This window comes from Taudactylus pleione, unplaced genomic scaffold (assembly GCF_031769625.1).
Source record: "Taudactylus pleione unplaced genomic scaffold, aTauple2 ptg000500l, whole genome shotgun sequence".
NCBI lineage: Eukaryota > Metazoa > Chordata > Amphibia > Anura > Myobatrachidae > Taudactylus > Taudactylus pleione.
Genome location: NW_028284902.1, coordinates 2,497,562 through 2,521,614, shown reverse-complemented (window position 1 = coordinate 2,521,614; position 24,053 = coordinate 2,497,562). Strand labels below are relative to the sequence as shown.

General features: G+C 44.8%; 1 protein-coding gene across 1 annotated transcript in view; it reads right to left on the bottom strand.

The window, feature by feature from the left end:
* LOC148501836 (putative methyltransferase DDB_G0268948) overlaps positions 1-24,053 on the bottom strand; it is a 55,165-nt gene that overhangs the window by 5,768 nt on the left and 25,344 nt on the right. The window contains exons 5-6 of the mRNA XM_088449894.1: positions 11,009-11,106; positions 2,679-2,816 (exon numbers count right to left, since the gene is read on the bottom strand). Coding sequence (XP_088306020.1) covers positions 2,679-2,816; positions 11,009-11,106 — 236 coding nt within the window. The remainder of the gene's footprint in view (positions 1-2,678; positions 2,817-11,008; positions 11,107-24,053) is intronic.

The following is a 24,053-nucleotide window of genomic DNA, read 5'->3' as shown; positions in this document are numbered from 1 at the left end:
ACTTTTTAGAACTTGAGCATGAAACATTGAATTGGTGCTAAAGCAGTATGTAGGGGTTTGCAGAGAATGGTAACCAAGAGTTGGTTGTCTGTCTCAACCAGCACTGGATGCCCATAGATGAACTTGTGATACTTTTGACAAGCAAATACTAGAGCGTACAGTTCCTTTTCAATCTAAGTGTAACATGACTCAGTATGGGCCCTGGAAGCAAAACAGGTGGGTTTGATACTCTGCAGCAGACATCACCAAGACCATGTGGGAGGCATTGGCAGCGATCACAACAGGATCATGCACATCAAATAATTGGAGCACCTGGCTGTAAGTGAGCATAGCCTTGAGGCATGAAATAGCAGCAGCATGGCAGCCCAACCAACACCATTTAACGTTGTTGTACAAAAGCTGGCAGAGCAGGGCAGTGTCCTCACTGTAGTGTGGCAGAAATTTTGAAAGGTAGTTGGTCATAACCAAAAAATGCTGCAGAATCAACTTATCTGTGGGGGTAGGCATGCGCTGAATTGACAGTGTCTTGGCAGGATCTGGCGTAACACCCTCTGAAGTTAGGAGGTGGCCAACATACGGGACCTCAGTGACTCTGAAATGGCACTTATCAGCGTTTAACTGCATGTTGGTTTCACAAACGCTTTGTAGGACCATGGAAAGGTGCATGTCGTGTTCAAACGAGGATGTTATCCACAATGATATACCTCAGGGGCATCTTAAGAGAGGAGGGGGCCCATGTGCATTCTTCGTGGAGGGCCCCCTCCTCTCTCCCCGGCAGCCGGCAGCCAACTGACGCTGCTGGCCAGCCACCGCAGAAGCAGCAGACTCTGAGCACTGGAGTGTGCCCAGAGTCTACTGTGCATGCGCAGAACGCTGGAAAAATGGCTGCGGCAGCCATTTTCTGGTGTTCTGTGCAGTGCTGACACCCGACACGGGACCACGGACAGGTGGGTTTTAAATTATCTGGGTGCAGGTTGTGCGGTGCGGGCCCCCCCTGGACCCGGGGGCCCGTGTGCCCCGCACACCCTGCACCCATTATAAATACGCCACTGGTATCCCTCAAAGAGATGCTCCATGCAATGTTGGAATACCTTACTGCCAGTGCATATGACAGGGAATTCGGAGGAAAGCATACCTGCCCACAGGTATTCTGAACATGGTGAGTATGGACGATTCCTTATCCAACGTGATCTGACAGAATCCACATTTGGCATCCAGAGCTGTAAATAACTTTGCAAAACACACTTCTGCCTGTGGTGTTTTGCATGTTACATGGATTTTGTAAGTTCTCACTGTGGTGTCTAGAGCTATTGTCTTCTGAGTTTAGCTATTAATAATGTAAGGACTCTTTTTTTATATAGACAGATTCTACATTCATCACATTACTAAGTGACCCATATTCCTTTTAGTAGGTTGGTTTCACATTTACATCATCAATAAGTGCCATTTTTCTTTTTTGTCATACAGATGTGTCCTCAGACATCTAGGGCAAAATTTACTAAGCGGCGGTTTGACGGTGGTTTCTATTCTGTTCGAATCCCCGGGGGTTTGGTGGGGGTTTTGCAGCGGTTTCTAAATTACAGCCCTGTTCTATTCTATTCTAAAATGTGTTTTGATGGCAGTTTTGCAGTAGTTTTGGCCTTAGTAAATCTGCAGATAGCAAAACCGTCGCCAAACCACAGTCAAAACACATTTTAGAATAGAACAGAACAGGTCTGTCATTTAGAAACCGCTGCAAAACCGCCACCAAACCCCTGGGGTTTAGAACAGAATAGAACCCGCCACCAAACCGTCGGGGTTTAGAATAGAATAAAATCTGCCGTTAAACCGCCGCTTAGTAAATTTTGCCCCTAGCCTCAATACGCCACGTGGTGTGAGATGCCAGGCGTGAGCGAGCCTCCAGGTCCCTCGAGACTCTGCTAGCAATATCAAATTAATCTGAGCATTTCCAGTAGAAAAGGATGCAAAAAGATGACCGGCACTAGCAGAGTAGCGCAGGATCAGGCGGGCCGAGAGGGGATGTTTGACACGACTGCAGCAATGATGTAGGAGGACACATCTGTATTAGGGTCATGTTAACAAGGTGTGTTTCCCTTTGTTCATTTGTAGACTCTCATATAATACTTTTCACATATCCAAAGAGGAGAGGGAGACTGACGTGGTTGAAGGTATGGTGCTAGCCACACCTCACAGCAAGGCCCCACCCCCACCCCCTGCACAGATTACTTCCCTCACAAAACTAGTAACTTCCCCACACATTACTAGTCACACACCCCTGTGGCAGCACACAATAGACCCTTCAGTACCACGTGGACCTTAATCGGGCACTAGCTCTACCAACCAAGAGGAGAATACGAGGAGCCAGAAGACATTGCAGAGTGACAAACAGCAGTGAATATACCTGTTAGGTGATGAGGCTGTTTGCTGTGTTAATGTATACTTCATTATAAATAATAGGCACCTGGTGCACTAATTCAGTTTTGTGACATTGCTGCAGAGACTGTTACACCTTTGTTTTGTAATCGACCCTCTATTTTCCTATCGACCTACTGAAAAGTTGTGAGATAATGAGCTGGATGGGCATAAGTACAAAAACAATATCATATTTCAGATACGCTTTTCATTTCACTAATATATAGCTTTTGTATTCTATTGGCTCATGTTACTGATTTTCTTACCTTTTCTCCACAGTTTGTAAGAAAGTAATGGCTCCAGCCCTATCCTTTGCCAGAAATCTGTGGTACATACATGTAGACTTAATAAAACCCAAGAGTTCTTCCAGGGTAAAGGGAAATATATCTTGTATATCAGTGATCCTGAAAAATAGAATACACATTAGACGAACAGGCCAATCTCAGATACAGTATTTCAAAAGATCCCGTATATCCATGTTTAAGGTAATAAAATTGTAAAGATTGTTATGAGCCACCACGGTTAGTACGGTGGCTCGTTATTTTAGAGGTATTGCCAGCTCCTCCATCCGATCTGGTTTCTAAGCAGCTAACATGGCTTTAATTTTATTGGAAAGTCACATGACTGCAACGCAGGTAGAGTGGCAGAAAGTTCCAGAGCTCAGTACCAGTTACAGTTTCCTCGAGTATAAGGGATCTATGTACTAAGCCTTGGAGAAAGAGAACGTAGAGGGAGATAAAGTACCAACCAATCGTCCCCTAACTGTCAATTTTACAAACACAACCTGTAAAGAAACAGTGCATACAGACATGTGTCCAATAAGTGGATACTGATATTTCCTCACGTTCTTCTATAATTTCATGAGAATGACACACTTACCTGTGATATATTTATGTAAGTACACCTAGCTGGCATAGGCCCTTACTATGGGGTATATTTACTAAAGGGCGTGTTTCTAGAAGTTGAGATGTTGCCCATAGCAACCAATCAGATTCTACTTAACATTAATCTAGCACTCTGAACGGAATGGGTATGAATTCAGCCCAAGGGAGAAGATCCCGACAGGGCAGGTACTCTATCCCTACCCCTCTCCCACCCCCTAACTCTCCCTTAATGGTGCCTAACCCTAACCCCCACTAGTGCCTAAGTTAGGCGTTGGTATTTCGATGCCTATCTTAAATCCCTTGTCGGGATTCGTATGGTGATATTGAGACCGGCGGCCACAATACATCCCCCTCTGAACATTGGTCATGGGTTTTACAGAGACAACTACATACTTGATTGTGTGAACTATTTATTTCAACAGACTTCCTACAGGTATTATCACTTGGATTCTTATTACTTTGAAATTGTTTCTCTTTTTGAAATTGCAACAATATACCTTCTGATGTCTGGCATAATAATCATTGATAGAGTGTTTTTATTTTGGTATTGTAGAACCTTTTGTGCTTTTATGAATATTTTTTTTCCATTGTGGATTTATTGTATTTGTGCAATTACATTTATTTTAATGTCCTTGCACACCCACTCTCTTTTTTTACTGAGGTTCCCCTAGGGGTTACCACCCCTCATTTGGAGAGCAACATTTAGAGTATTATATTAATTGACTTAAACCCGGAAGTACCTGATATTCTCTTTATGATGACAAAGGGACTGACATCACAGCTCCTGAGTATGTTGCTTACTTGATACAGTAAGTTGTTTTATATTGTGTTGTTTTTCTGGTCACAGGTGTTATTTGCCAATTCAATTGAGTGAAGTGAGTTAATATGTAGCCAGAGACAGCCCAGTGTGAGGGATGGGAGGAAGGGGGGAGGGGGGTTAGAGTGCAGTGTGCTTGTCACAAGCGTGGAATTTAGGAGCTGTGTTCCCGGACTGCGCCTTGGACCTGTACTACTTGGCGCAGACGCTCGCTGGAGGAGACTTGGCTTAATGAAGTTTCTCCGCATAAGAGGGTGCAGCGAACTGACAGGAGTTTGAGGAATGCGGCAGTAACGAGGTAGCTAGGAAGCTACGTGGAGCGGCTGGATAGCCGTGGGTAGACGTTGGCAGCTGAGTGGCTACGTGGAGTGGCTGGATAGCCGTGGGTAGACGTTGGTAGCTGAGCGGCTACATGGAGCAGCTGGTTAGCCGTGGGTAGACGTTGGTAGCTGAGCGGCTACGTGGAGCGGCTGGTTAGCCGTGGGTAGACGTTGGTAGCTGAGCAGCTACGTGGAGCGGCTGGTTAGCCGTGGGTAGACGTTGGTAGCTGAGCGGCTACGTGGAGCGGCTGGTTAGCCGTGGGTAGACGTTGGTAGCTGAGCGGCTACATGGAGTGGCTGGAGCGCAGTGGGAAGGCTTGTTTAGCTAAACTAAGAAACTAGTTGCACTGGCAACTTGTGTGAGCATTGGGGATCCTTTTATAGTGGACACTGGGAGCTGACAGGCTGAGATAGAAGGAAAAGGCTCCTCATTGGTGGTAGTGGGGTCAGATGGCCACGCCCATGGACCGGAGGACAGCGCTTCCTGGAGGTAGTCAGCGGGGACCAGCGGTCAGCAGGAGCCGGCGTGGGAGCAGCACAGCAGCGGGACCCTCCAGAGGACAACAGCGGAGACTGCCTTGGGAGAAGAGGAAGGAGCGTACAGTGCGGGAGCTGGAAGACAGCGCGGGTCAGCGCCCGCACAGGTAAGTGACGGGGTCTGATTCTGGGGTCGCCAGGCCGGCGTGTGACAGTACCCCCTTCTTCAAGAGTGGCCACCGGACACTTCCTTGGTTTATGAGGAAATTTCACATGGAACGCTTTGACCAGACGGGGTGCATGGACATCGGAGGCATTTATCCAGATTCGTTTCTCCGGACCATAATTCTTCCAGTCGATGAGGTATTGAAGACTGTTGTATCGACAACGGGAATCTAAGATTCTGTCAACTTCGAACTCCTCTCCCTGCTGTGTTTGAACACTAGAAGCTTTAGACAGGACCTTCTGAAATCGGTTTAAGACTAGTGGTTTTAAAAGAGAAATATAGAAATAACTTGGAATGTGAAGAAATGGAGGAAGCTTTAACTTGTAAGCCACAGGATTCAAGACTTTGATGATTGGGAATGGACCAATGAATCGCGGAGCAAATTTCATCGAGGGTACTCGGAGTCTTGGGTTTCGGGTAGAGAGCCAGACCATATCCCCAGGTCGGAAATTTGGAACCGCTCGTCTTTGGCGGTCAGCAAATCTCTTGTACCGGGCTGACGTTTTAGTCAGAGAGGAACGAACCTTTTCCCAGATGTTGGAGAACCGTTGAAGGGACATTTTGGCCGCAGTCACATCTAATGTGGGAAGAAGAGGGAAATCTGGCACTCGAGGATGTTGACCAAAAACTGTAAAAAAAGGAGTTGAGCTGGTGGACGTGTGATAATGATTATTGTGGGCAAATTCGGCCCAAGGAAGAAGTTCAATCCAGTCATCTTGGGAGGAGGAGACAAAAGTGCGCAGGAACTGTTCCAGGTATTGATTGACCCTTTCGGTCTGACCGTTGGTCTGGGGATGATAAGCAGTAGAAAATTTGAGTTTTACCTGAAGAGCTGAGCAGAGTGACCTCCAGAACTTCGCTACGAACTATACTCCCCTGTCGGAGATGATCTCTTGAGGAAGGCCGTGGAGCTTGAAGATCTCTTTTATAAAGCTCTGGGCGAGTAGAGGTGCAGACAGAAGCCCAGTAAGTGGTACAAAATGAGCCATTTTAGAAAAACGATCCACGATAACCCAAATTGTGTTGTGGCCCCGAGATGGAGGAAGATCAGAGATGAAATCCATAGATAGGTGAGTCCATGGCTTAGATGGAATTGCAAGAGGTTGGAGTTGACAGTGTGGAACCCGCCGAGGTATCTTGTGTTGGGCACATTTGATGCATGAAGACACATAAGACCTGATGTCCTTTTTCATCGAAGACCACCAATAGGACCGCTGGATAAATTCTAGGGTTTTATCCATACCCAGGTGACCAGAGAACCGGGAAGCATGAGCCCAATGCAGTAACCTCTTGCGGAGTTCAGGAGCGACGAAAGTCTTCCCAACCGGGGGTATAGAAGATAATTGGGTAGAGGCGAAGAAAGCTGAATTCAAGATTGGTTGGGGTTGTTCCATGGGTAGATCAGGGTTGCTCGTCATGGAACGGGAGAGTGCGTCGGCTTTGAGGTTTTGTGAACCGGGGCGATAGGAGACTTTGAAGTTAAATCTGGAGAAAAACATTGCCCACCGGGCTTGACGAGGGTTCAAGCAATTTGCAGATTTAAGATAAAGGAGGTTCTTATGGTCAGTAAAAATGGTAATGGGGTAATGAGCTCCTTCTAGAAGATATCGCCATTCTTCGAGGGCTAGTTTCATGGTGAGTAACTCTTGATCTCCAATGGTGTAGTTCTTCTCTGCAGGCAAAAACTTCCGGGAAAAGAAACCACAGGGATGAAGTTTTTCATCTTTAAATCGCTGGGAGAGCACTGCACCGACACCTTCAGTGGATGCGTCCACCTCCAGGATAAAGGGCCGGGTGGAGTCTGGTTGCTTTAAGATGGGAGCGGAGATGAAGGCTTGCTTAAGAAGTTGAAATGCAGAGGTAGCTTCGACGGGCCATATAGTTGGATCTGCTCCCTTACGGGTGAGGGCTGTAATCGGAGCTACCAGAGTCGAGAAACCTTTTACAAACTTGCGATAGTAGTTGGCAAATCCTAGGAATCTTTGTATGGATTTTAAGGAAGAAGGAAGAGACCAATCAAGAATGGCTTGTAGTTTTGACGAATCCATTTGAAGGCCTGTTCCGGAGATAATGTATCCCAGGAATGGTACACTTGAGACCTCAAACAGACACTTCTCTAATTTGCAAAACAGTTGATTGGACCGCAACCTCAGAAGGACTTGTTTGACCTGGTCTCGATGAGTTTGGAGGTCTTGAGAAAAAATCAAAATGTCGTCTAAGTAAACGACCACACACTTGTACAAGAGGTCCCGGAAGATTTCATTGACGAAAAACTGGAAGACGGCCGGAGCATTACAGAGGCCGAAGGGCATAACGAGATACTCGTAGTGCCCATCCCTGGTGTTGAAGGCCGTTTTCCATTCATCGCCTGGACGGATACGAATTAAATTATAGGCTCCTCTTAGGTCGAGTTTGGAAAAAACTGTGGCTCCCTTGACTCTATCAAATAACTCTGTAATGAGAGGAAGAGGGTAGCGATTCTTAATAGTTATTTCATTAAGACCCCGGTAGTCAATACACGGGCGCAAGCCACCATCTTTCTTTTTTACGAAGAAAAATCCAGCCCCTGCTGGAGACGTGGAAGGTCGAATGAAGCCTTTTTTTTAAGTTTTCCGTAATGTACTCCGACATGGCCTGAGTCTCAGGGAGAGATAGAGGGTAGGTTCGGCCTCTAGGAGGATTCTTTCCGGGAATCAGATCTATGGGACAGTCCCAATCACGATGGGGAGGTAACAGGTCTGCGCTCTGTTTGCTAAAGACGTCCTGAAACCCATCGTAGGCTTTGGGCAGGTCTGTAGAATCCCGTACAATGGAAGATCTGATAGGTATTACCCGCTGAAGGCAGCCTTTGAAGCAATTGGAACCTCAGGAGGTTATTTGCATGGTGGTCCAATCGATTTGAGGTGAATGTCTCTGTAGCCAGGGTAATCCGAGGACTAAAGAATGAGAGGCTTTGGGAATCACTAGGAAGGATAGTTGTTCGGAATGGAGCACCCCAATGGTAAGTTTAAGTGGTGTTGTACGATGGGTGATGGTTCCACTAGAAATGCGACTACCATCGATGGCGGTTAAAGTGATGACTCGAGGCAATGCTTCCATGGGGATTTGATGCTTCTGGACAAATTCAGTAGTGACAAAGTTCTCTGCCGCTCCGGAATCCAGGAGAGCTAATACAGCTTTGGAACCTTGAGGACACTTTAAATGAGCCTGGATGGTGGAATCAGACTTCCTTTGTGATTCAATGGCAACTCCTAACTTAACCTCTCTTTCATAAGTTAGGAGGAGGCGTTTCCCGGACGAATGGGACAAGTTTTAACTAAATGTTGAGGAGATCCGCAGTACATACAGAGGTTCTGCCTCTGCCTTTTCTGCCGCTCCTCAGCCGATAAATGAGAGCGGTTGACCTGCATGGGTTCTTCGCCCAGAGGAGTAGAGGGTAAGCGAGAAACTGGACGTGGCCTTCCACGATCAAATCTGCCTCTTTCCAAGGCACGCTCCCTGTGACGGAGATCCACCTTGTTGCAGAGAGACATTAACCCATCCAAACTGGTTGGAAGGTCACGGGAAGCTAGGTCGTCTTTGAGCCTTTCAGAAAGGCCACTCCAGAAGGCAGCGATGAGGGCATCCTCGTTCCAATTGAGTTCTGAAGCCAGAGTCTGGAACTGGACTACGTATTGGCCGATGGTCCTGCTGCCCTGACGGAGGCGTAGAATATCAGCTGATGTGGAAGTGGTTCTTCCGGGTTTATCAAAGATTTTGCGAAATGTAGCAACAAATTCGGGGTAGTTGGAGAGCAGGGGATCCGACTTCTCCCAAAGGGGCGAGACCCAATCGAGTGCTTGGCCAGAGAGTAGAGAGATGATATATGCCACCCTGGTTCTGGCCGTCGGAAAGTTGGCGGATTGTAGCTCGAATTGGATTTCGCATTGGTTTAAAAAACCCCTGCATGATTTGGGGTTGCCATCGAACTTGCTCGGAGGGGAGAGCTGAAGACGAGCAGGAGGTAGAACCGGAGGAGCAGGTGACACCACAGGAGGAGAGGCGGGTTGGGAGCCAGTGGGAGCGGGATGAGCCAGTAAGGACTGAATGTTGTCCAGGTGTGACAACATATCTTGGATAAATTGGATCAGCTGAGCCTGAGAGGTCTCCTGTCTTTCCAGATGGGATAGTACATCCTGCGAGGCTTCTATCCCAGATCCTTGACCACTTGCCGAGTCCATCTGGCCAGTGCAAACTGTCACAAGCGTGGAATTTAGGAGCTGTGTTCCCGGACTGGACCGTGGATCTGTATTACTTGGCGCAGACGCTCGCTGGAGGAGACTTGGCTTAATGAAGTTTCTCCGCATGAGAGGGTGCAGCGAACTGACAGGAGTTTGAGGAATGCGGCAGTAACAAGGTAGCTAGGAAGCTGCGTGGAGCGGCTGGATAGCCGTGGGTAGACGTTGGCAGCTGAGTGGCTACGTGGAGCGGCTGGATAGCCGAGGGTAGACGTTGGTAGCTGAGTGGCTACATGGAGCGGCTGGATAGCCGTGGGTAGACGTTGGTAGCTGAGTGGCTACGTGGAGTGGCTGGTTAGCCATGGGTAGACGTTCGTAGCTGAGCGGCTACGTATAGCGGCTGGAGCGCAGTGGGAAGGCTTGCTTAGCTAAACTAAGAAACTAGTTGCACTGGCAACTTGTGTGAGCATTGGGGATCCTTTTATAGTGGACACTGGGAGCTGACAGGCTGAGAGAGAAGGAGAAGGCTCCTCATTGGTGGTAGTGGGGTCACATGGGCAATCCAAGATGGCCGCGCCCATGGACCGGAGGACAGCGCTTCCTGGAGGTAGTCAGCGGGGACCAGCGGTCTGCAGGAGCCGGCGTGGGAGCAGCACAGCAGCGGGACCCTCCAGAGGACAACAGCGGAGACTGCCTTGGGAGAAGAGGAAGGAGCGTACAGCGCGGGAGCCGGAAGACAGCGCGGGTCAGCGCCCGCACAGGTAAGCGACGGGGTCTGATTCTGGGGTCTCCAGGCCGGCGTGTGACAGTGCTCCTGCACCATCTGCTCTTTATGCATATATGCTGGGCACTAGGACCTAGGGGTAAATTTGCTAAGGGTAGAGTTTGTGTGAGTTTGCAAACTCACGTGAGTTTAGGCATTTTTTTCATCTCGCAAATTTACTAAAGACAAACTCGAGTGAGTTTGAAGTGAGTTCTCTTTTTTCACTGTTAAAACTCATGTGAGATTGCACAAAAGACTAACCAGCCCCGGACCTACCAGCCTGTCCTGGTATCTAAAATTACGGGGAACAAAATGAGTAGGGTTCCACTGTAAATTAGGTACCAGCACCAGGCTGCAGGGCCAGTCCTGGTTTTAATTATAGGGGTAAAAAATTTGCGTAGGGGTGCCCCTATAATCAAAATCAGCACTGGACCCTTTCTAGCGGGGGGCTGATGCCACAGCCAGGGGTGCCCTTTCACCGGGACCCCCAGCTGCAGCATCAGCCCTGACTGCAAGTCAGCCCAGGCCAGGGATCCCTGGGGAGTTGGGGAACGCTCCGAGGTCAGCAATTTAGGGGTAAGGTCAGAGCTGCTGTAATTCTGCATGAGGGGTCGATGGTACTCAATGTTTCCAATGTTTGAGGAGGTTTACAAGGTATTACAGATATGATAAAGGGGGAAGTGGGCGTCTGCTTGCCCGTGTTGTGAGCGATTTGCGATTGCATGCATTAGCATACATTCACAGCAGACCTACGTGCGCAATTGCTGCCATGATCGCATCAGTAATCCTTGCTGAATGAGGCCTAACAGTCACTTTCACATCCGCTGCCACCCTATTGTGACCACCACCCCTATAGGCTATACAGTAAAGTTGTACCACATCCCATTCCTACCTTTGTTTGTCAGCAAATGGCAAGGCCTCAAACAGTTCTTGATACTGAGATTTAATGATGGGAAAGGCATCTTCAGGTTTGCAAAGGTTATCCATAGCCTGTATCCATAAATATTATTAAATGAGTGTCTAGAATATTTTTTAAATGCAAGTATAAGTCAAAAAAGTTAAATTACCATGTTTGTCAAGTATAAAATATCAAGTATTATATACAGTATCTTTTATATGTCAGAGATACACAAATCATATTACTACATATATAAGCAAATATAATGGATACACAGAATCAGTATGTAATACCAGCGACTGTTTAGCCGCCGGTTCAAATCCCAACATGAGAAGCCCGACAGCAGCAGATACAGATGCCGACTGGTAAGTACCCTAACCCTCCCTTAGGGGTGCCTCACCCTAGAACTCCCGGGGTGGTGCCTAACCCTAAGTCCCCCTGGGGGTGCCTAAACCTAACCCCACTTACTGCACCCTAAACCTAACCCTCACGGTGGGGTGCCTAACCTACCCCCGGGGGTGCGTAACCCTAACACTCCCCCCTAGGGGTGCCTAACCCTAACCTTCCCCCCCAAAACCTAACTCCACTACACTCCCTAAACCTAACCCTCCCCCCTACGCGGCTAACGCTAAGGGCGCCCCGGACTTACCTTGTTCGGGCTGTTGTTCTTCGGCATTCCGGCGCCAGGACTCAGGTAGGCATCAATATTTTGATGCCTATCTGAGGTCCCCCGTCTGGCTTCTCGTGTCGGGATATAGACCGGCGGCATTTAGTCTATAAATTAAGTAAAGTAAAAAAGGAGTGCCTTGGGCAAAACCATGTTACACTGCAGGTGGTGGGGGCAGATGTAAGATGAGCAGAGAGATTTAGATTTGGGAGGGGTGTGTCCACACTCAACTCTAAATTGTATTAAAATAAAGCTGTCCTGCATTTGTAGGCTACATGCAAAAGCAGCCAGTATTCACTACAAATGAGTGGTTCGGTTTCCCTGGAAACCAAACATACCTGAACTTTGGGGTTCCGAATGCTTCTGAGTCCAGGCTTGGGTCTTCCCGCCAAAGTCAGGTCCCAAAACAAGGCAAAACTTAATTTTCCTTGTGTCTGATATTGCGTGTTTTGGATTGCATATAAACACCCCTCCTTTGTGATCAGGCGCCATTTCACACAGGAGAGCTGAGGGAGAGGGTGTGGGAATGTGGCCTGGAGCACTGTGTGGCACTGTGTGTGACACTCTTGGGGAGAGAAAATTTTGGCTGGTGGTCCCTTCCAACTGGTCAGCTTAGGCTGGGGATTCCTTGTGAAGGTGGGGAACCCTCAATAAAGGCCCCCCCTCTCCAGTGAACCCCAGGCTGAGGCTTAAGTGCGAGTGCGTGTGAGAATGTGAGTAAGAGAGTGGGAGCATGTGTAATAACTAGGGATGTGCAGGCTCGGTTCTACTCGGTTCCGTTCGGTTCTTTTTACCGAATCTTATTGGCTATCCAAAACTCGTGACAGCTGAAACCCAATAAGATCCGGTAAAAAGAACCGAACGGAACCGAGTAGAACCGAGCCTGCACATCCCTAGTAATAACATGATAAAATATTCGATATGTGTACTGTCTTTATTTTAATATTTATTTTACAAGGGGAATAGAGGCACCAGTGCCCCTACGCTTTCCTCCCCCCATATTTTTTTTTAACTAAAGCCGGCCCATAGAGGGCTGGTTGTGCTTGTGAAGGGGACACCAATATTTTTTTTAAATAAAAAAAATTAACCCTTTAATGTCTTATTTAAACTCAGAAGCATGCATGGATCTCACTGATCTGTACATGCTTTTGCTAAATAGACTTCTCGGATTTGCACATTCATGTGCGATTTGGGTCAATACGAGTGAACTCGCATATGCCACAACACGATGAGTATCACCATCAAATGCCAATAGTCAATCAAGCATGCTTTTTAGTAGATTTGTGATTTACTGCGGAAAATGTTTATGGTGATGAGCTGCGATTAAGGATTGCACACCAACACGATTCTTAGTAAATTTATCTGAGTCAAAAGGTGTCACCTTTAAAACAAGCAAATCAGTGCACAAAAACTCCCTACTAAGGCTGAAGAAGATACTGTATGTTCACAAACTTCACAAAGCCCTGAGGCGAGTCTAAAGGTTTCCACGAGTGTTATGTGTACAGCAAGTCTAACATTTCTGACACTGTCATTGTAAAGAAGCTTCTATCCAATATTTCTGCACTCTCTGCAAATGTGAGGTTGAGTAGTAGTAAAAGTAATGATGGTGACATTGAAATTGAGGATGCTACTGTAGAAGTGCAACAGGATGAGTAGGATATTTGTGTATCTGAAGCTAATGAGGAAGTTGATGATAAATGTGTTTGACATAAAATTGATAAAATTCAGGAGGAGGATGTTGTTTGTGTCAAAGTAAGTCAGCCACCAATGGCAAAGTAAGTCAGCCACCAATGGCAATGATAAGAAGAAGGCCATTGTCATGCCTGTCATAAAGATCAAAAAAGCCACCTCGGTGTGGAATTATTTTTACCTACAGTAAATTCTGACAACATTGTCAAACCATCTGTAACGTTTGTGAAGCAAATTAAGTAGATGTAGGTCCTTAAACATTAGGAACCTCCTCTCTGTTACATAATTTGCAGCTAGTTCATGCAAATTATTTGGGAAAATCTAAAAAATATTAACAAGCAGTCCAGCATCAGCTACCAGCAGCATACAGTAGATCCCAACTCATGCAATCTCCACCGCCAATTATCAATCTCATTCATAATTGGAGGTAGTCCTCCTGCATCCAATTTGCAAAGACTAACTGACTCCTCTCCTATCCAGAATTCCCCAGAAGAATTCTTGTGTGCCGGGGCCACTGCTGCTGAGAGTGAATCTTTGTCACAGAAGGGGACCAAGAAGACTAGTAGTTTCAAACAACAATTGACTGTGAAACAATCTTTTGCAGGAGAAAGCAAGTATGAAAACTGTCATCCAGTCACACACCAGATCACTGAAGCCATAACGACTATGCTAGCATTAGGTCTGCATCCAATATCCGCATCTGTGTCACATATCAAGGATAGAAAGTGAATGCTAACCTGTACTTCAGGATTGTCAGAGACCCAGAACAGAGAAGCGGAGTCTAACTTGCCGGTGGTGTTCACCAGGGCTCCCTGCAAGGAGGTTTGGGCTTTGCTGCACCCAAAACACAAGTCATGGCCCTCTTACTGGGGTTCCTACGTACGGGGCAGGTAGGCACTGGAGATGTTACTTTAGATTTACTGAGAGGTAATTGACAAAAATGACAGATTAGGTTGGCATTGGATGGGAGAACAGGTACAGGAGCAGGTACAGGGAACAGACACTGGATGGCAGGAACCAGGAACGGAGTACAGGGAAGACAGGTACCATGGTCAGGCACGCAAGTAGAGCAATGGAAGCACAGAGGTTATAATGCTGGAGCCTATACCAGGGCCATAGCTAGGGTAGTGCGGCCGGTGCCATCGCAAAGGGCATCACAGATCAGGAGGCGCTGTTTAGGCCTGTCAAATTTCGGTTTATTATCATTCTTGCTTGTAGCTTTCTCTTATTTCATGCCCAGCATCTCCTGGCCTCTCCTATCTCTTCCCTGGTCCTTCCCCATGAAGCCATGGCCCTTTTTTGAGTGCATTATGTCCCTTTGAAAAATGAGGGGGTGCCAATGCTCTTTCTGGCACAGGGCACCAAAAAGTCTAGTTACGGCTCTGGCCTATACTATGGCACAGGAGCTTCCTCAAGGACTTCCTTTTATATGAGTAATTTAAATTTGGCTCCAATGTGATTTCCCAATTAGGCATGCCTGTCCCTTACACATTATATAATTAATATTTTTATTGAGACAAAGATTCTGATATAAACATACAATCAAAGTGCATACAGAAACACACCGAGCATAGAATTGAAGGCAATACAATGTTGGTAGAACATCAAACAACTACATGTATCACAGTTTGTGAATTAATAGCGAACAATCATTTAGTAGTTGAATCATAATATAATAGGACGTACAAAAGAAACTATCAATTTTGAATCAGAATTGCCAAATAGCATAAGGTAGTATAATATAACAGATATGAATGCCATAGTGTTCCCGGAGATATTCCCTACAAAAATAGAGAAGGCTCGTATTTTGTTTTTAAAGAAAACAAAAATTGAAGAGATTAAAGTAAATCAATCTTTAAAGTATGAGGGACGAGCATATAGAGAAAAAAATTAAAACATAGAGAAATAAGGAGAGGAATGGGGATGGGGGGGTAGGGAAAGGGGGAGAAGCAGAACCAGAGCACAGGGGGGGCACCACACCCCCCAACAACCAATCACACAACACGAAAATAAATAAAGGAAAAGTACCTGTCTGGACTAGTGCAGGGCGTCAGTGAAGGCTGCATGTGACTGCATCCATTGTGTCATATCAAAGCATCTAGATACCATATCTCTAATGTCTCCAGATTGCGAAGAGATGTACCTCTCCCACACATTGAAAAAATGTTTAACTCGAATTTCCTTCCGAAGAGAAGCCTCTATTCAATCCATTTTAAAAATAAACAACAACTTTTCCTCAAATAATTTAAAGGAAGGGGGGGTGTGGATATCCATTGCTGCAGGATACTCTTACGGGCCACATTGGAAATTATGGTGAGGATTTTCCTGTTATCTAGAGGTGGGTGGTGATCTGAAGTTAGAAAACCCAGAAACGATTGGGTAAAATGGTGATTTATATAGTTGGTAATTTGAGACCAAAATAACTGGATTGGGGCACAAATCCAGAGACAGTGAAGAAGTGTAGCGGGGGATTGGCCACATTTGGAACAGAATGCTGAATCCAACAAACCCACCACATTCACTCGAGATGGGGAGAGGTAACCCCTATAAAATATTTTGTATATCATTTCCCTATATGTGGTCGCCTGTAAAATATTCAAAGAATAGGAGAGAGTGGCTATAATGTCCGTTACGTGAAGGTGTGGAAATGTTTCCTGCCATGTCGATATGCCTGTGCGATGTGGTTTAGAAAGCAAGGCGACCTTACCAATGAGTAGAAATGGGATATTATTTTGGCTGCTTGGTCTGGTTTAAGAAATGATAGGTCCAAATTGTAAGTCCAGTCATCACTCGATAGATTGTGTAAAGTCGTAATTGCATAGTGCTGCAATTGAAAATAGGCAAAAGTGTAATTGTTGAGGAAACCAAATTTTTCTATCGCATTTTGGAACGATAATGGTTTCGAGATGGGATATCAATAATGCATCTAAGAGAAGAAAGCCCTGATCTAGACCAGGAGCAGAAGGGATAAATAGAACTGCCGTTTTGAAAAGCTGGGTTCCCACACAGCGACAAAAACAGAGAGTGGGATGGATTCAAATTCCAAGATTTCCTCAATTTAAACCACACTATTCTAGTAGACATTAGCAGTGGATTTTCTGCCACTATAAGTGGGATGTCTTTTTTCGCCATATGGAGGAAGGCTACCAGGTTGGTGTCAGGTATGAACTGTTGTTCCAATTCAGAATTGGCATAATGATTTTTGGAATGTATCCAATCTCTAATGTAGAAACCTATGTGGGGGAAGTTTATACCTCCTTTTTTGTTTTTTGAAGAATTTTTAGGCTGATTCTGGGTTTATTGCTGTTCCATATAAAGTGGTGGAAAATGGCTTTCAAATTTTTTTCATCTTTATTGGTTATGGCTATAGGTAGAACTTGTATAAAGTATAATAACTTCGGAAAGGATATCATTTTAATAAGTTGTGCACGACCTAAAAAAAATAACTGTAGATTTTGCCATTTAGTCAATTCCTCCGTGATCTTTGAGATTACTTTGGTAATGTTAAGTGAGTATAATAATGAAATGTTTTTTGGCAAATGGATACCTAAGTAGGGGATGGAAGAATTTGCCCATTGGAGATTTAGACTAACTGCCCATCGGGGACAATGGACTGGGGATAGAGCCATGGCTGTCGACTTTTGGATGTTCATAGAAAAACCTGAATTTAGGCCAAACTGAGAAATTTTAGATATGACTTCCCTCATACTATCTTCAGGGTTAGAGAAAAAAAGGAGTAAATCGTCGGCAAGTGCAAAAATCTTCAGAGATTTAGTACCCATGGGAATGCCTTTAAATTTTTTTAGGTTTGTAGAATACGGAGTAAGGGGTCCAGGGCTAAATTGAAAAGAAGGGGGGATAAAGGACCTAGCAAGATGGACTGGGGCACCTATTAGATTATTAACAATTAGTTTGGTTGTGGGATTGGAGCGGATCAAACCGGTAAATTTAAGGCCAAAAGCTCTCTGTAGAGGTGTGGCCAGGCTATCTTGTCGAAGACCTTTTCAGCGTCAAGGCTTAGCAAGACATTTTTAGAGTTTTTACTGTTCTTAGACGCAATAATGGCAGAGATAGCAGATCTAATACCCAGGACCGAGTGTCTCGAGTTCGTAAAGCCTAATTGGTGACGGGTTAAATGGGAGGGCATCAATGTTTGTAGACGGGTGGCAGTTATTTTTTCCAACAATTTAAAGTCCTGATTTAATACTGTGATGGGACGGTAGGAGTCCAATCAGTTCCTCATCTTTATTAGGTTTTGGAAGCAATATAGTATGGGCTTCATTAAAGTCTGGATAATTTGCCCTTCCTTTAATGATATACTGGAATAGGGACGTAAGAGTAGGCGTCAATTCTTTGCATAAGAGCTTATAGTATTCGCCACTAAAGCCATTTGGCCCTTGAGCTTTATTGAGTTTGAGTGAGTGGATGGTGCTCCGGACCTCTTCAGCCATCACATCCAATTCCAAAAGCTCCCATTGCGATCCTGTCAGTTTAGGTAATTGTGCTTCTGCTAACAAAAGATGAAGCTAATTGGGGAGAGTCAAGATTGGCTAGATATAATTCTGAAAAGAAGGAATGGAAACTATATGCTATGTCTTATTGTGATGTGATAACACCACTAGGGGTTTTCAATTTGGAGATAAATTTCCGTTTAGATTGTTGGCGAACCATATATGCTAATAGTTTATCCGCCTTCCCACCCCATCTAAAGTATTTATTTTTAGTGTAAGATACTTTCTGCTGAGCTTCATTGGAGAGGAATGTATCCGTGAGAGTTTTGTGTTGAATGTAAGAGTCCTTATGTGTGTCTGACGGATCATTCAAGTATTTATGATATGCTTCGCTGAGATTATGATTACGTTTTTGAATGTTCTCTCTTTGTACTTTTTTCTATATGACATATAGGTGATAAAGTGGCCTCGCATAACGGCCTTAGCCGCAGACCAAAACAGAACTGGATCACTTTGGTGTATATCGTTAGTGGTTTTATAGCAGTCCCATTTATTTTTTACATATTTTTTTAAATCTTTTTTTGAGTATAAGTAAGATGGGAAGTGCCAGTTTTTATTACTGTTGTGTGGGAGTCTCAGAGAAATGTCTAAATATATGGGTGCATGGTCAGATATAAGGAAACTACTATTATATGCTTTTTGTAGTCTCGGAAGAAGTGAGTCTGCAGCAAGAATATGATCTATCCTAGTGAAGACATGTACATGTGAAAAGAATTACTATTGTAATTTAGTAGTCTCCATGGATCCTCCAAGTTGTGATGTGAGGTGAGTAGTCGTATTCCATCCCTCCGCCCAGTAGGTCATGTCAAGAGAGCCGGTGATCTATCTATGGATGGGTCAATTATGAGATTACAGTCGCCACCAACTATTAAGTTGGGGGTGTCCATTTTTATTAATAGATTGGAAATTTTAAAAAAGAAATTGAAATTAGGCATATTAGAGGCATAGATGTTGAGTATAGTGAACATTTCGCCAAAAATATTTATATTAAGTATCATAAAGCACCCTTCAGGGTCAATAATAGACTTTACAACATTGCACTCCAATCGTCTATTAAGCAAGATCATCACACCCCTCTGTTTTCGAGTGTAAGGAGCTGCTATACACTCACCAATCCAAGGACCAGATAACCTGGCGTAGGGCCCATCAACCCAATGAGTCTCCTGCAGCAATACAACATCTGGATTAAAGGATTTGATATGAGTCACCACTTTTTTCGTTTTATGGCTGAGCTTACACCTGCAATGTTCCAGGATAGAAAACGTAAATTCGAAAGAGTATTAGTTATGATATAAACAAATAATGATGGAGGATTGGTTATCAACCAATCCCTCTCCTTGTGTGACCTGCAATATGTAATGGGTTAAATATTAAAGCCATCGTCCTGTCCCAGTACGCTGGACGAATTGGCTTCCAAATGTTTGGGTCATATTGAAAAGTAACTGGTTGCATCTGGAGGTATGGACCTCCCCACCCCCGGCTCCACCTCTCAGGAAAAAAAGATGGAAAGAGAGGAAAGGATGGAGGGAAGGGGACATAAAGTATAAACATGCACAAAGTGTACAGGAAACTCTGCGCGGTATGGAACAAAACATTTCGCTCAGATAATTCACAGTGTATCAAGTTGTAAACCCATGAGTCTTAGACTCAATGCAACTTATATAAAATATGAAATACCACCTCTAGGATGGATATCTTAGTTGAGCCGTTATGGAGGAGAACGGTTTTGCCCATCAGTTGGCAAATTGAAGTGAGATCTTGCCACCTGAGGGGTGTCAAAAGTGAATGGTTTGCCATCCAGCGTAACTCTCAATTTTGCTGGGTATTGCAGAACAAATTTGAATTTCTTCTCAAAGAGGAATTTTGCAGATTGGACTAAATTCTCTTCTTTTAAGAGAAACAGCGGCTGAGAAGTCCTGGAAAATAAGTACCGTGAAATCATGGATTTTCAGGAGGGAGACCTTATGGTAAGCTCGTATAATGTTTTATTTATCAGGAAAATCTAAAAATCTGGCTATCACCTGTCTGGGATAATTATTTTTAGACTGACGTTCAGGGACAATATGGTGACAACATTCAATAGCAATCATGCCATTAGTAGTGGGGACCTGGAACACACTCACCAGATCTACACTAAGTCAGTCGTTGAGGTCTGGTCCTTTTATCATCGACTCGGGATTTCCCAGAAATCGCAGATTAGTGTGATTTTCTAGGTCATCTAGTTTGTCAGTTAAGTCCTCTATAACCTTCGATTTTGTGTCAACGGTATTCTGCAATACCAGTAGAGCAACTTCGTTGTCACTAGTACGTTGCTCCAGGTCTATTATTCTTTTAGTGTTGGATTCTAGTTTGGTTAATATTGTATCTATGGACAGCTGGATAGTATCCATCTTTTTATCTATAGATATTTGGATGTTATCCAATTTTTTATCCATTTGTTGGAAAATTGTAGGATCATCCTGTGACATTTCAGATACAGGGGATAGTGGATCAGCCTGTGAAGGGGAAGGCTGAGAATCCTCCATTGAGGTTAAATTATGTGTTAGGGTGTTTTTGTTTTGTTGGGATTTGTTACCTCCCTTGTTAGGTTTCCCATTCTCTGGGGTAGCTGTGTGTGTTTGTATAGAAATCTGTACATATCATGTAGCTCCAGACCAGTAGAAATACAGCTTTTAAGTAACGCTATAGATGAATACAATAATGAACTCCTCCTATGCAAATTAGTTACATCAAGACAAGACAACGGGAGATAAGTGACTACATAAATATCCTGTAATCAACACAAACTGAGCAGTAATAAGCTTTCTTTGAAAAGAGGCTAAGATAGGAACTGGGTTGATAAAAATATCAGTTGATTTTAGGTTTTTATGAATGCACAATACCTAATATTTAGATAGCTATGTGGGAATATCTGGTATTACAAATGGGAAGGTCTAGAATACCATGAGGAGATGGACATCAATCCAATTATAACCTCTGTGTGTAAAGTAAGAGAGTGTGCAATAATTACCCTCTAAACACCACAAGGTGGTGCTGTTAAACACAAAATGATACAGAGTGAAATATGTACAACCATTAACTACAGACCCACATAACTGATGAGAGATGGTAGGTGCTGTGGGTTATGCAGAGAGAAACAACACCTGTACTGCATGGAACACCACCACAGCAATGAGAGTTCAGCTGGTGGGCCTTGACTAAGCTGGATGGGGGTACCAGGGACCACTTCTGCCAGTGCACGCAGGTCAGTAATTGGTTATCGCCAGGTTGGAGATGACAGGTGGCACGGTTACTGGGAGCCATATAGGCGGTGCAGGGATAGGGAAATCAGGTGCTCAGAGTGTGTCTACAGCCCCGCTGTGTATCCTCACTGAGAGATGGCAGACACAGCCATGTATCACCCCGGCACTCCAAGCGGCAGTCAGGGAAGGAGGGTAGGAGAAGCAGAGGAGGCCGAATAAGCTCAGCAAAACTCCGAACTCTCAGCAGCCACCGCTGCAGCATTACACCTGGCACAGCCCACACTTCAAGGGACAGCAGGGGGATGTAGTCAACCCTCGCAGCCGCGATCCACTGAGAAGTCCAGGCGGTAGGCAAGGAGAAGCCGAGAGACAGAAGGAGTCAGGCAGACAGGAATGGATCACCCCTGTGGTCACGTTCCGCTATCTCAGCGGCGTGCCCTGCTTGTGTTGCAGAGTGGTCTCGGGTCACCGTAAAGGGCTTCACCGGGAAGGACAAGGACAGGAGCCTCAGAGGTATGCTGGTCAGAAGACCTCCACACCTCGCAGATCACCGCTTATCCGGATCACCACACGCTTGGGCCCCACACACCCGGTAAGAAGGGGGGATCTCCAGGGCATCTCAGACACCAGTGTATGTGTCCACAGGAGTGAGGGGAGTAAATAGGCACAGGAATAATGTTGAGCAAGAGGGTAGGGCTCTGCACAGTGCAGAAGTATGGCTACTTGGGAGTTACCTCTCCTCACAGGGCCCACACCATGCGGCCCAAGCAGTTATGGCCAGACTCCGGTGGATAGGGTGGTCCGATCAGCTTGATATTAGGGTCATCTAATGCTCTCACCCTCAATCAGCATTTGTGATATGTGGTAGGTGAAAAAAGTCTATCGGGTCACCAATGAAACAGATTTTTTCGAGCTGAGATGGAGAGATCATTAAAATGCGGTCATCTCGATGCTCCACCCACCGGAAGTCCCCTTACATTTTAAACAGTGTGGTGCATGCATCCCTATTGCAGCCACGGCTGTTTGTACTGCAGGAGTGGAGAATCCACCCAGAGACCAGCTGATGGATCTGGTTTTAGATAGTTAGCTAAAGTCCAAGAACAGTAATTCCTTGCTTGGCCTAGAAAATGCCACTGTGCTGAGGAACCACTTAACTATAGATATGTGGACAAGAGATACTGGTCAAATAAAAGATTACATCACAGTGATAACCCACTGGGTGGGTGTATTGCCTTCAGCAGCAGCAGTATCTAGCACACAAAGCTAGCTCATTCACAGGCAGGCTACTCTCTGTATCACTTGCTTCATTAAGGGTCATACTTTTGTCAATCTGTTCGAAAAACTTAGAGATGTGATAGTAAAATGCCTAACCCACTAGGACTCTCCTCAAGATTTGTCATTTCCAATAGCACAAGTAACATTATATGAGCATTACAACTGAGTTAATTTGAACATGTACAATGTTTTGCACAAATAGTAAGCTTGGTGGGTCAGAATTGTATTACAGTGACAGGTGCTGTCTGTGGCCCATAAAACATTTGAGCATTATTGGCATTCAGCAACCGCATGTAAAAGATTGTAGCAGCTGCCAGGACAGTACAAATTACCATTCCACCAACTGAAGCCAGATATAGCAACCAGTTGGAATTCCACCCTTTATATGCTTCAGCGAGGAACAGCAACAAGTCATCCAAACCTATACTACATGCTATGACATAGAAAGAGGAGGGGGACTGTACCTTACTCCAGCAAGGTGGATAATACTCTCCATTTTATGCAAGATTCTGAAACCATTTGAAATAGTAACAAATGAAGTGAGTTCAGACACTGTCAGCCTGAGTCAGGTGATTCCACTGGTTAAACTACTGGAAAAGTAGCTAGAGAAACTGAAGGAGGAGATGAAACAAAGCTATTCCATTAAGTATGTTGGTCTTGTAGGTAAAGTTCTTTATTCCCTTCACCAGGACCAAAGGGTCTGCAACATCTTGCAATTGGATTACTACATTTTGACAACCTTGCTTGATCCAAGGTTTAAGCTATACATAATGTCATTCCAACTGACACAGATCTTAAGAGATGCAAAGAACTCATTGTGAGCAGGTTGTCAGCTCACATGGCACATGAAATGACAATGTCTTCTCCTTCAGTTTCTCTCTGCAAATGCTGCTGCCAGGTAAAAACTGACCTTTTCCAAGAGACCCACTGGTGATGTGGATGAGTCAACTCAGCGCACCAGAGTGAAACAAAATAATGAAATCTGGTCAGGCTTAAAAGAATTGCCCCACATTGTGACACATCTACCATGACTCAATCTGATACACTAAAGGCACATATCCACTACATGATATAAATGAACGATGGAACGATAACTACATCATTATCATTCAATCATTCATTAATCATGCAGTGAATATGCTGGCAACAACCAGCGATGCGTGCTCCCGCTGGTCATTATTGGCATCTGTCATCACTTGAACCTGCTGTCTAACCTGACAATATCAGGTTGTGCAGGTTCAGGGGTGAGGGAGGGTGCCCACACTGAATGATATATCATGCACTGTGGGCTTAATGTCCACTGCACAATATAATGAATGATTGAATGATAATGATGTCATTATCGTTCAATCGTTCATTAGTCATGTAGTGGATATGCAAGTCTGATAAAGTTTTTTTTTTTTCAACTCAATTTGCATTGCCAAACTCGGGTGATTAGATTCTTCTGAAACTCACAAATTTACAAAGAAGTGAGTTTAGTTGAGAGAGAGTTGGCCGATGGTGAAGCAGATCGAGATTTCTCCACCAAGCAGCAAGTTTAGATAGAGATTACTCACCCGAGATTGCAGTGTTTTCTCTCTGCCAAACTCTCCCGAACAAGCAGCTTGCACATATCAGTGAGATATGTGAAGGCTGCTTGTGTGGTCTACCTGTAA